Raw genomic sequence first — 13,524 nt, forward strand, 5'->3', positions numbered from 1 at the left:
CTGGGGAGAGGCCCTCAAGAAGTATTGTAGTTTGAATGAAGTGTTACCACTGAATATGAAACATAGAAACATAGAAAAATGACGGCAGAAAAGGGCCAAAGCCCATCAAGTCTGCCCACTCTATTGACCCTTCTCTTTGATTTAGCTCACCACCCCCTGCCCTTACCTCATTAGAGATCCCACATGAATATCCCATTTATTTTTGAAATCTGATACGCTGTTGGCCTCAATCACCTGCCGTGGGAGTTCATTCCAATGATCGACCACCCTCTCAGTGAAGAAATACTTTCTGGAGTCTCCATGAAATTTCCCTCCCCTGATTTTCAGCGGATGCCCTCTGGTGGAAGAAGGTCCTATAAGACGGAAGATATCCTCTTCCACCTCGATACGACCCGTGATATATTTAAATGTCTCGATCATGTCCCCTCTCTCTCTTCGTTCTTCAAGTGAGTACAGCTGCAATTTATTCAGCCTTACTTCATACGGAAGATCTTTGAGCCCCGAGACCATCCTGGTGGCCAGCCGCTGAACAGACTCCATTCTCAGCACATCTTTCCGGTAATGTGGTCTCCAGAATTGAACACAATATTCCAAATGAGGTCTCACCATGGATCTGTACAGTGGCATTATGACCTCTGGCATCCTGCTGATAAAACCTCTACGGATACAACCCATCATTTGCCTTGCCTTAGAGGAAGCCTTTTCCACCTGATTGGCAGTTTTCATGTCATCACTAATGATTACTCCTAAATCCCGTTCTTCCGTGGTCCTAACTAAGGTCTCACCATTTAACGTGTAAGTCCTGCACAGATTTCTTTTACCCAGGTGCATCACTTTGCATTTTTTAGCATTGAAGTTAAGCTGCCAAGTCGATGACCATTGTTCTAATAGTAGTAGGTCCTGTGTCATATTGTCAGGCATAGTGCTTTTACCTACTATGTTGCACAGTTTGGCGTCGTCGGCGAACAATGATATTTTTCCTCTGATCCCTTGGGTCATATCACTTATGAATATGTTGAATAGGATTGGACCCAAGACCGAGCCCTGTGGTACTCCACTGATCACATTCGATGTTTTGGATGGGGTACCATTTACCATCACTCTCTGAAGTCTACCGCTCAGCCAATCCTTAACCCATGCAGCTAGTGTTTCCCCTAATCCCAGCGATTTCAACTTGTTCAATAACCTACGGTGTGGGACGCTGTCAAAAGCTTTGCTAAAGTCCAAATACACTACGTCCAGGGACTCCCCGGCATCCAGTTGTCTTGTTACCCAATCGAAGAAGCTAATCAGATTTGATTGGCAGGACCTGCCTTTGGTAAATCCATGTTGATGGGGATCACGTAGATCTTCTTCATCCAGGATTGTATCAAGTTTCTGTTTGATCAGTGTTTCCATGAGTTTGCATACTATGGATGTGAGACTTACCGGTCTGTAATTCGCCGTCTCTGTCCTGCAGCCCTTTTTGTGGAGTGGAATAACGTTAGCTGTTTTCCAGTCCAAGGGGACTCTTCCCGTGCTTAGGGAGAGATTGAAGAGCACAGATAATGGTTCCGCCAGGACTTCCCTCAGCTCTCTGAGCACCCTGGGGTGTAGGTTGTCTGGTCCCATGGCTTTGTTTACTTTGAGTCTTGAAAGTTCGCAGTAGACGCTACTGGGCGTAAACTTGAAGTCTTGAAACGGGTCATTCTGGCTTTCCCTTGTCCATAAAAGTGGACCGGATCCCGGCTCCTCACAGGTGAAAACCGAACAGAAGTATTCATTTAGTAGTTCGGCCTTAGTGGAATCCGATTCTGCATAATTCCCGTCCGATTTCCTGAGTCGTTCTATCCCATCTTTGTTTCTTTTCCTGTCACTAATATACCTAAAGACGGATTTATCCCCTTTCTTAATGTTCCGTGCTAGATTCTCCTCTATTCGGAGCTTGGCCTCTCTGACTGCCTTCTTGACAGCTTTAGACCTGTCCTGATAGTCTTCTTTTACCTCCTGCTTTCCTAAATGTTTGTAGGCAATAAATGCTTTTTTCTTCTCCTTAATGAGGTCCGAAATTTCAGTACTGAACCACTGGGGTCTTTTGTTTCTCCGACTTTTGCTGACCGTTTTTGCGTAGCGATTTGTTGCTTCATGCAGGGTGGATTTCAGAGTCGACCACATATTCTCCACATTGTCAGTTTGTGCTTGGTTTTGCAGCTCCCGATGGACAAAATCTCCCATGCGTTCGAAGTCTGTGCCTCTAAAGTTGAGGACTCTCGTCACTGTATTTGATCTAGAGAAACCCCACTTGAGGTTAAGCCATATCATGTTATGGTCGCTAGAGGCCAGCGTATCGCCTACCGATACTTCTGTGACGCTGTCTCCATTGGTGAGTACCAGGTTCAGTATTGCCTGGTTTCTAGTGTAAAGGAGCAAGAGTGAAATTACTGAGCCCCTCTCCGCCAAAGCAGACTGTTGGAAATTCAAATCTGAGGGTGTTCGCCTGATTTGAGGTCTCCAAATTGCTTTTCTATTAGTTTCTTTGCAGTATTTACTAACCGCCCCTTTTACTACGCCGTGCAGCCAAGTGCTGTGCGGCAAATGCTCCAATGCCCATTCAAGTCCTGTGGACGTAAGAGCATTTACTGCGTTGGCCTGAGCTTTCGGGCTTAGTAAAAGAGGGGGCTAAATGTGTGTCTCTTCTGCTTATATATTTAATGTGCCGTGGCATCAAAAAATATGCGGGACACTGCTTTAAGTTTTCTGGCCCATTTTGTCTGAGGACATTGAAAATCAAACATAAACCCCCCTCTTCTATTAAACTGCGCTAGCGGTTTTTAGCACAGAGAGCCGCGCTGAATGGCCTGCGCTGCTCCCGACGCTCATAGGAACTTTGCGATCGTCGGGAGCAGCACAGGCCATTCAGCATGGCTCACCGCGCTAAAAACTGCTAGCGCAGTTTAATAGAAGAGGGCCAAAGTTTTAAATTTAACCCTATAAGGTACTGGTAGCTAGTGTGGGTTTTGCAGGAAGGGTGTGATGTGCTCAAACCCCTTGCAGCCTTCAATTGTATTGTGTCTCATTGAATGCCAAACTACCCAAAATATTAAAAAGAAAAAAACTAAAGTGGCCAATGTGTCTGTAAAGCTACAGTGCTCATGGATTACATATGTTCACTTATACAGGATGGGTAGATCCTGAACCAGGACTGAAGTCTACCTTTTCAGTTGAAGGCATAAAACACACTTCCCCACGCATATAAAAGCATCTCAGGTGATATGCATGTAAAGGTACGTGTGGTACCAGTGCTGTAGCGACGGTGAGAAGCACCCAGGGTGGTGGCACCCTTCCTCTGCCTTCTTCACCACCCCCACTTCACCTCCACTTGCAGCTTCCCTTCCCTCTCCTTCCACACATGTGCCGCTGCCCTTCCCCCGTACCTCTATAACCTTCCTGGCGCCAGCAGCAAACCCCCAAGCTGCTGTCGCGCCAACGTCAGCTCTTCCTCTGACATCACTTCCAGGCACAGCTCCTGGAAGTGATGTCAGAGGAAGAGCCGATGCTGGCGTGACAGCAGGATGGGGGTTGCAATGTTACAGAGGTATGGGGGAAGGGAAGCGGCACGCACATGTGGCAGTAGGGGGGGCAGAAAGGACGGGTACCTGCGTCCTCACCAAGACGGTGTCCGTGGCAGACGCCCCCCCCCTTGTTATACCACTGTGTGATACCAAGAACATAATTTTTATGTATGCCACATATGTGTCTTCTGGTGTGTAGTTGGGGCAGAGTCATGATTTATACGTGTACTTTACATGCTAATATTTATGCCTGCTTTTGAGTAGGTTTAAATGTCAACAGCATCAATCTAGCCATGATTACTGCTGGTTTACCCTTCATATTTTATAAAGACATATAAATGCCTATATGTCTTTATAAAATAGGTGTCTTCTTCAGCTCCTAACATGCCTGGGCAGATGTAAAATTATTGTTATAATAAAGAGAAACCTGTTAACACCATAATATAGAGCCCTTCTTTTGGAAATGCAAACTTCCTTGATTCTATCCTGTTCAAATTTTTTTGTTGTTGTTGGCTTTTTTAAAAGCAAATAGTGCACATCTAGCTGTATAATTTAATCATCTGGATCTGTGCCCTCCCCTGCCTTGCAGTACATGGTACTGTCTGATTGGCTGAGGGATTTAGCAGCATTGTGATTGTGACATCACAGTCTGAATGTCAGTAGCATCATCAGCTAAAGGAAAACTTGGAAAACAAAACCATTCAGTTTTGTTTTGGTCGGAGGGAACCTCACTATACACTTATTTGCAAAGAAGCAATTTTACGAAGCAGAGTACCCAACTACAAGGCAGTGAGGCCATGATCAAGATTTTTTGCTCCAATAATGGCGTTGTTCTGCTCTCGGGTGAGTCACCAATGGTAGCCCCATTCTCTTCTTTCACAGCTGAACCTATAACCGTTGGAAAGTACCGTCCATTAAATATCCAATTGGAGACAAAAATAGTCTGTATGATTACAATGATACATACAGCAGTAACAGAAATGGTAGACTCAATGCTGGGTATGGGTAAAATGTAGTGCTTGAATGCCAAATCGTCCAGTTGATTCTTTTGTCTTATATTTTCTTTCTCTTTCTATATTAAATTGGACAAGACTCCATGCATTAACTATAGAAACAATGTATATATAAGCAATGATAAGTCATTGTTTGAGTTTACAATGATTTTAGAGTGGCTTCTGAAAAGAACAAGTAATATATGCAAACAAGGAAGTAAATGTGCCTCCTTTCTTGCCCTGATCCATTTTACTCTCTAATTTATCCCTTCCTAAGAGAATGGCATGCTGAATACCGTAAAGCTTGTTGGAATGTCTGCCTTGATGGACTAAAAATAAATTGAATAAAAATAAATACATAAAGGTCCAGACAGAATGTGTAAAGAAATGCAGATAAATGGTTTTAATGTTTTCTTTTTTCATGCCTTACAGCGGGTGAATCAGCCCATGTTTCCAACGCGTTCAAGCAAACCAAGGACAAAATCACAGTGAGTAGAATCTCCTTTAATATGTCTTATGTAGTTTGAAGGTCTCAAAACTACCCCTCATGCATTTTTTTCATTTGTTTTGATGACTCAGTTGCCTGGAATGGTAAGACCTTGGGCTTCATTTACTTCCTACATCCCATCTCTATTTCTGGCGGGTCAATTGAACATGGCCGTTCCATTGTGGCCAGTTCAGCACGGCCATTTCAGCACAATGAACTGGCCACGATGAATCTTAATCAGCATTTGGGGGAGCGATGTCCCACACCCCCCTCCTTACGGCAGCCCTGGAGCAGCAGGCCGCAGGGCGAGGCTGGGAAGCAGGTGGCGATAGCTAACGGGGAGAAGCTGCTGCTGGAGCCACTGGAGCTCAGGTATGGGGGAGGGAGCTTGGGCTGGATAAACTGCCGCCAGAGCTGCTGGAACCCAGGTACTAGGGAGGGGGCTGGGGAAGCTGACAATGGAGCTGTCTCATCATACAGCTTGCAGGTACCAGGGAGGGGGCTGGGGCTGGAGAAACTGCTGTCGGATCCAGGTACCAGGGAGGGAGCCAGGTACCAGGAAGCAAGCGGGGGCTGGAGAAGCTGCCACTGGAGTCACATGGCTTGCTGCCTAAAGCCCAGCCTCCCCAAATGAGATGGTTCATCATCGCTATTTAATCTCACTGAACTGGTCGCAATGAATCATCCCATTCCGTTTCTGGCTGCCTATTGATAGGCAAATTTTTAATAAACCTTGATCTTCTTTTTTGAAACTGTATATTTTTTTTAATCGGTCATATAAAACTACAGAATTTCAGAGTTCCTTTGTTAACATTCTCATGATTATCATTGGTGCTAGGTTTTCGTTTAATTTTAGGAAAATGCAACTGGTTACATGTTATGAAAGCCCTAAAGGCAGTAAAAGCTCCTAGTCGTCATGTGTTAGTTGCAAACATTAATGGTTGAGGATGAAGTTTAGCATTTTCCCATGCAGCTGCCAGAGAGGAAAAAAGCTCCTTTTGCCATGTATTTTAGGAAGCAGCAATACATCTGCACCAGTCACTTACCGACGGAGTGCAGGGTCAATTTCCACACACTAACTGCAAGGTGCAGCTTTGTCCAGTCTCCATCCACAACCCATCCTCATTCTAAAATTCATTTCTTACCTCCTACAGTGGTAGACGATGCTAACTGTCATGCTCAAACACATTAGTAAAAGGCTTATAAGATAAAAACAAGCTCTTAAGAGAGCTGCAGTGTTTCTATGCTGATCTTTGTCAGAACCTTTGACAATGGTCCGTACAAAATACAGACTCTGACATTATGTATTTGGATTTATTTTATTATTTTGCTGCAGTAGCACAAACGGTGAGTTACATTTGGGTTCTTGGAGGGTTGAGTGATGTGCCCAAGATCACAACAAACAGCAAATTTCCCTCGTTGTCAGCCTGGCAACCACTACAGTACAGTATCCCAGGAAAGTTTTAATTAGCAGTGGAATATGCTTCAACTGCCTTGTGCCTCAAAATCATCATAGCTTGATTATCTGGCAATAAATTGCATGTGTTTGATAGATGTCAAACATAATCAGATCAATGTTTCATCTAGCCCAGTAGCTTGTCTTCAAGGTGGCCAATCCCGATCGCTAGAACCTGGCAAAACCCCCAAAATAGCCGCAATCCACGCTACCGATCCAAGGCAAGCAGTGGCTTCCCCTATGTCTGTCTCAATAACAGACTATGGACTTTTTGTTCCAGGAAATTGTTCAAACCTTTCTTAAAACCAGCTACATTAACCGCTCTTACCATAGTTCTGGCAACGCGTTCCACAGCTTAACTATTCTCTGAGCGAAAAAATATTTCCTCCTCTTGGTTTTAACTTCATCGAGTCTTTTAAATTTTTGATGGAGTAAAAAATGAATCCACTTGTTCCCTTACTACAAGACTTGACTGGTGTGATATGTGGTAAGAGCAGCTTCAAAATTCACAAATGAAAAACATGCTGTTAATAAGTATTGGTGTATTTATTCCTAGCGATTGTTTCGATTGCACCTCTCCTGTTGTACGGCTTTGTATCTACCCGCGATTTACTCTTCTTCTGTACTAGTATTTTGGTCCTCAGTTTGGGCCTTGTTGTTTGTCTTTGACTGCTTTCTCAATAAAAATTATTACAAAAAAAAAAATAATAAATAAGTATTGGAGTATTGGAGGAACCAGCCACTCAAACAAAAAAAATCATAAATACATAAACAGTGGAGGAAAACAGACCTTAATACCGCAAGGTACCCAAAACAGTCTGTATCATCACAGGTCTGTAAAAAAAACACACATGAATATTTAAATCATGCACACCAATTTTCCTTTAAACAAAGCTGTGCTGTTTATCTTAAAACTGTGTTTGATGAAATCTGACTCCACCCCAGTAAACCTGAACATTGAAGGCTACCACCAGTGGCGTACCTAGGGTATGTCGCTGGTAACCCAGATGTGATGAAAAACCAATGTATGATAAAGTAAACACTTTCAACACTGAATGTGAAGATGTCCAAAAATGTAAGACAGGAACGGCATAGACCTAACTCAATCCAAAAAATGAAGGAAAAAGCCTCAGAAAAGGCCCTCCCACCTCACCAAAACGGCTCAAAGAGGTGGTCGAGCGTTCACCTCACTGGCAAAAAACCTTCATTATGTGATAAAGTCTTATTCTGTGCTGTAATGTGCCAACGAAAATTAAATAATAGAGGAATTATTCCACTTATCTTCACTGATCGGTACACAGCATAAGATTTTATCACATAATGAAGGTTTTTTGCCAGTGAGGTGAACGCTTGACCACCTCTTTGAGCCATTTTGGTGAGGTGAGAGGGCCCTTTTTGAGGCTTTTTCCTTCATTTTTTGGATTGAGTTAGGTCTATACTGTTCCTGTCTTACATTTTTGGGCATCTTCACATTCAGTGTTGAAAGTGTTTACTCTATCGTACCTAGGGTATGTGACACCTGGGGCCCATCATTTTTTTATATCCCCCCCCCCCCGCCCATCCTTTTTTGACCACCCCCTCCCCCTTGGTACGCCACTGAATCAGGCTGGACTTATATGGCTCTGCACAAGAATGAAATTATCTCTTTCTAGACATAGGAAAAAAAAAGAGGGAGAATTGCTCTAACAATAATAACCAAACGCTGTTTTCTGCAAGCAAAATAACCAAGTAGCAGTGTCAACACAGATTGTACAGATCTGCCTTCTTTTTCACCCCAGACTTGGTCGAACGATTAAGAACAGATCAAAAATGCATTTGCTTTTCCTTTTACTTGGAATATTTCTTGAATGTATCAGTTAAAGGAATAAAATTAATTTGCAAAATATGCATATGCACCCACAATAAGAACAAAAAAACTTTTAAAGTGAAAGAACTGCTCAGAGTTTCACAATTTTCCCTATTGCACCTGTCTCGCCCCTTTGGTAGGAAGAGGAGGGGAGGACAATGTTACTGCGATTACATGGCAGCTGTCGAACTCTACTATAAGTTACTCTGGTTTTTAGCATGCATTCCAGGAAGACAAAACCAGGCATTTTAGTGCCTGGCTTCTGCCGAACATCTTCACCACTTTGGCTGGTAAAGGACCTATTTTAACTGTTACGAGCAACATTCCAACCCTTCCCCTGCATGGGACTCATCTGGCCGAGAACGCCGGTCCCTTGACATCAGCCCCACTGGAGACCAATGGCTGAGAATAATGGCATCATGAAGGGGGCAAGATAGAGCCAGATTCGAGAGGGCGTTACTTAAAGGGTGCTTTTGCTGCTCCCGCCAGCTTTTTAGCCTTTTTCTTGGCTGCGGAGGTGGACCAGCAGCCGTGCTGAGGTGCAGGTCCCAGGAGGTTCCGGACCCGGCCGTCTGTACACCCCCCATCCTGCCCATGCATCGAGGGCGGTCCTCTCCCCCCCCCCCCATCCTGCCCATGGTACGACACTGGCTACAACTGGGTAAACGGCTTGTCGGGGCGATTGAGCACGGTAACTGTGCATCAGAGTGAGCGCGGTGGCTGTGCTTCTGGAGAGAGGATGGCTCAACAAGTGCTGCCAATGAGGGAGCAGTCGTCCGATGGTGATCAGTGAGATATGCGTGAGCAGCTACTTGATGGTAATCATCTGCCTCACCTCCCTAGACCTTACCTAACTGTCATATGCTCCTGAATCGAATGCAGAAGAGCTTGCTTGGCCTGCAACAGTGTTTAAACATACCAGCTCTACCACTTTGACTGTTCTGATGCTCAGTGATTATTTCTTGTTTTTATTTTAATTTGTTAATTTCTCAGGTAAGGTTGATTGCTACAAACTGATCTATTCAAATCTCGGGTAGTTTAATCCTGACAGGATCATATTTGTATTTAACTTTAACTACTCCTTGGTTTTAGTTTAATTTTTTAATTTTGTTTTATCTTTAGGTCTTCTTTTTTTTGTACTCTTAGGGCTCCTTTTACAAAGGTGCGCTAGCGGTTATAGAGCTAGCTAGCCGCTACTGCTTCCTTTTAAGCAGGCGGCAATTTTTCAGCTAGCGCGTGCTATAGCACGTGCTAATCTTGTGTGTGTGCTAAAAATGCTATCGCAACTTAGGGGTCCTTTTATCAAGGCGCGGTAGGGGTTTAGCGCGGTATACCGCGCGTTAAACCACCTACCGCGCTAGTCGCTAACACCTCCATTGACGAGGCGTTAGTATTTTGGCTTGCCGCGGGGGTTAGCGCGTGATGAAATGTCCGACGTGCTAACCCCCGTAGCATGCCTTGATAAAAGGAGCCCTTAGTATGTAAGAAATTGTTCGTATAGGTGCTTTAGTCAGATTATGAGCCTATGGGACAGTTAGGGATATTTTTCTAAGCACTTAATATTTGATTGCTTTATTGTTTGTGAACTGCTGTGAACTTCGAAGCGGTATTGGTGGTATATAAAAAAAAATTGTATTGTATTGATTAATTGTATTATAAAGATTTATTTAAAGCACACCGCAAAAACGTTGGCTTTATCAACAAACAAACACTTTTTTTATGTGGGCAAGGGCATTAGCAACACACTTTTGGGGGGATCAAAAGTTAGAACATCAACTAATGCTTTATGAACTTAACTCATTGAAGAACACAGGAAAGAATAAGGGAACTGCCAGCAAGACTTACATGCCAGATTATTGTTAAAATTACTCAGAACTTGCTGTGCTTTAGGATCTCAGGTTTTCTTATATACTGCAGCAAGCATAAATTTGACTTGTCAGCCTAGTATCAAGGGATAGAATTTGGCAATGTAGGCCTAATATTCAAAGGATTTATGCTCCTAACTTTGAGTTCCTTTTAATAAGGTACATTAATGGATTTAGTACATGCTAATGATTAACTTGCACGAACTGCCAAGAAGCCCATTTTATTCCTAAACTCATTTCTACACCTTAGTTAAAGGATCCCTTTGAGAGTTGTGTTCATAAATTGGTCCCTCTAAAAATTTTTACTTAAAATTTCACTAAACTCTTAAATTTAGGAGAATAAAAAGTGTGTGGCAACAGGTTCGGATTTCAGGCATTCAAAAGAAGTTAGCTGAGCACTAATTTTCAGCACTAGCCTCATAAATTAGGCTCATAAATCTAGGCAAATTAATGAACAACCAGCCTAAATTTATGAGCATAAAACTTTTAAGCTCCAAAATTGAGATGAATTTTCAACTGAAAAGTTATGTTCCTAGGGTCATATTCTGTAACCGGTGCCGATATCAGCGGCCGCCTTAAAAGCAGCCGCTGATCGTGGGTCAATCACACATTGGCACTGGCTTCATAATTGCACCCGTGGGAAAGATAGGCACCGGAAATTTAAGCCAGGGTTTTCCGTAGGCACTTTAGGCCGCCTAATGCCACTTTTGGCATTGGCCACACCTACTTTGACATTCAGTGGCCTATAGCGCCTACATAGGCATGATTCCGGTGCCATTTTTTTTTTTTTTTTTGCCATTCTAACAGCATTCTTCAATTAAGTTAGATGCCGATACCAGCGCCTACGTTTGGGTACCGGTTTTAGAATTCCCCCCCCTAATTATTGATTTCCCCCCTAATTACAGATTCTACTAAATAAGGTGTAAATTTAGGAGGCTAATTTAGGAGCTCAGCATTTTCTGAATACTGGATCCATTGAGTTCATAACTCTTCCATATTAAATTAGGACCCACCTCTTTATTTTCTTTCTAAAGAAGTTTAAATAGCGTGTTGTATTTTCATAGTTATTAAAATCTTTAAATTGACCTTGAAATAGTAGTTAGCATAAATATGCATGAAGCAAGAGTCTCTTTCAATTGAAAGGAGACTTCAGAGCAGTGGCGTACCTAGCATACGTGACACCCGGGGCCCATCATTTTTTGAAACCCCCCCCATCTATATCAAAAATATGATTTTTAGTAACAATCCACATATCACACAATAAGAGTGTACCTAGGAAAAGTCAGCATCTTAAACACTGCAGTGAGCACTAGAACACTAACACATAGATTGTAAAACTAAACAAGCCAGATCCCACACAGTCAATTGATCCTGTAGTCAATGCCAACTGAAAACTATGTCCTTTTCATACACACAAAACAGAGATACACCCTCGCCCAATATGGAATAATCACAAACTAAAAATAGAAATATGTAGACAAAAGTTAAACTGAACTGCCAAGAAACCAGACTCTGCATACAATGCATGACACATGTCCCCTAATACTGTGCAAAATATAAAGACAGTAGATGTAAATTTGAAAAAACTGATACATAACAATCACCACTTTTCAAATTAACAATTAACAAATAAAAATAAAACAAATAATGAGAAATAAGAAAATACCATTTTATTGGACTAATCCATTTTTCAATTAGCTTTCAGAGGCCAAATCTTTTTTCAGAACAGTACAATATACTGCTATTATGGTATCCTGTCCTGAGGAAAGGGGTTTAGTCCAAAAAATTGTCTTATTTCCATTTCCTGTTTATAAACTTTTATCAATACAGTTACAATACTACTTGATTCTAAGTAAAGCAACAAAAAAACCTTTCTACCTTTTGTCATTTCTGCTTTAATCATCTTCTCTTTGCTCTCTTCTTTTTATATAGCGTTTGTCCTCTCTCCCTTCCATGCAACATCTGCCCCTTCCACCAAGCTTCTGCCCTCTCTCTACCCCTTCCATCTACTGCCCACACTCTCACTGCCCCTTCCATCTACTATCTTCCATATCGTATCCTCCCTCTTTCTATATCCCTTCAATAAACTATCTGGGGTCCCTTTTCTCCTTTGCACATGATTCATTTCAGCTTCACCCTCTCTCCATTTTTCTGTCTCCACCCCTCCCCTATTCTTTGGTATCTCTCTCTTTCTCTTCTCCTTTCTTTCCTTCCTTCCCATTCTACACCATGGTGTGGTATCTCTATCTCCTTCCCTTCCCTCATGCCATGACATCTCTTCCTCCCCCTCCATGGTTTGGTATCTCCTTTCCTTTTTTCCTTTCCCTCTCTCCCATGGACTTGGCATCTCTGGTTCCTTTCCCTTGTCTTCCTACTCCCTCCTTTCCTCTCTCTCCCCAATTGTGTGCTGCAGCAGCAGCATTTCTCTTCCCCCTTCCCTGTTCAGCAGAAGCATTTCTTCTCCCCTTGCCTGTTCAGCAGTAGCATTTCTCTCCCTCTTCCCTGTGCAGCATTTCTCCCCCCTTCCCTGTGCAGCAGCAGCATGTCTCCCCCCTTGCCTTTGCAGAATTTCTCCCCCTTGTGCAGTATTTCTACCCTCCCCCTTCCCTGTGCAGCAGCAGCATGTCTCCCCCCTTGCCTTTGCAGCATTTCTTCCCCCTTGCCTTTGCAACATTTCTCCCCTCTTGCCTGTGCAGTATTTCTAACCCCCCCCCTTGCCAGTGCAGTATTTCTACCCTCCCCCCTTCCCTGTGCAGCATTTCTACCCTCCCCCTTCTCTGTGCAGCATTTCTACCCTTCCCCCTTCCCTGCCCAGCATGTCTGGCCGGTTCCCCTGCTGAAAGCCGCAGGTGTCTACACCTCACCGATCCATGGCTGCATCAGAAGCCTTCTCTCTGATGTTGTGCCATCAGAGAGAACGCTTCCGACACAGCAGCAGATCGCACAAGGAGCGGATGCCTGCGGCTTTCAGCAGGGGAGCTGGCCAGAAGCTGAGCAACGCCGACTGTGCACCCCCTTGGGGCGCGCACCCGAGGCGGACCGCCCCCCCCCCCCTCCCTTGGTACGCCACTGCTTCAGAGTGAGAGGGCATATGAGAGGTTAAGAGGTGATAGCCTCAGGAGTAATCTAAGTAAATACTTTGTTACAGGAAAGGTAGTAGATGTGTGGAGTAGCCTCCCAGTAGAGGTGGTGGAGACAGAGACAGTCTGAATTTAAGAAAGCATGGGACAGGCACGCAAGATCTCTTAGGGAGAATAGGAGATGGTGGATGCTGTGGATGGAAAGGCTGGATGGGCCATTTGGCCTTTATCGGCCGTCATGTTTCTA

General features: G+C 43.6%; 1 protein-coding gene across 8 annotated transcripts in view; it reads left to right on the forward strand.

Annotated features, from left to right (window-relative positions):
- MAP2 (microtubule associated protein 2) overlaps positions 1-13,524 on the forward strand; it is a 744,831-nt gene that overhangs the window by 658,015 nt on the left and 73,292 nt on the right. For all 8 annotated transcript variants that reach the window (XM_033944572.1, XM_033944576.1, XM_033944575.1 and 5 more), the window contains one exon: positions 4,976-5,031. In XM_033944572.1, the coding sequence (XP_033800463.1) occupies positions 4,976-5,031 (56 nt within the window). The remainder of the gene's footprint in view (positions 1-4,975; positions 5,032-13,524) is intronic.

This window comes from Geotrypetes seraphini, chromosome 5 (genome assembly GCF_902459505.1).
Source record: "Geotrypetes seraphini chromosome 5, aGeoSer1.1, whole genome shotgun sequence".
NCBI classification, from domain to species: domain Eukaryota; kingdom Metazoa; phylum Chordata; class Amphibia; order Gymnophiona; family Dermophiidae; genus Geotrypetes; species Geotrypetes seraphini.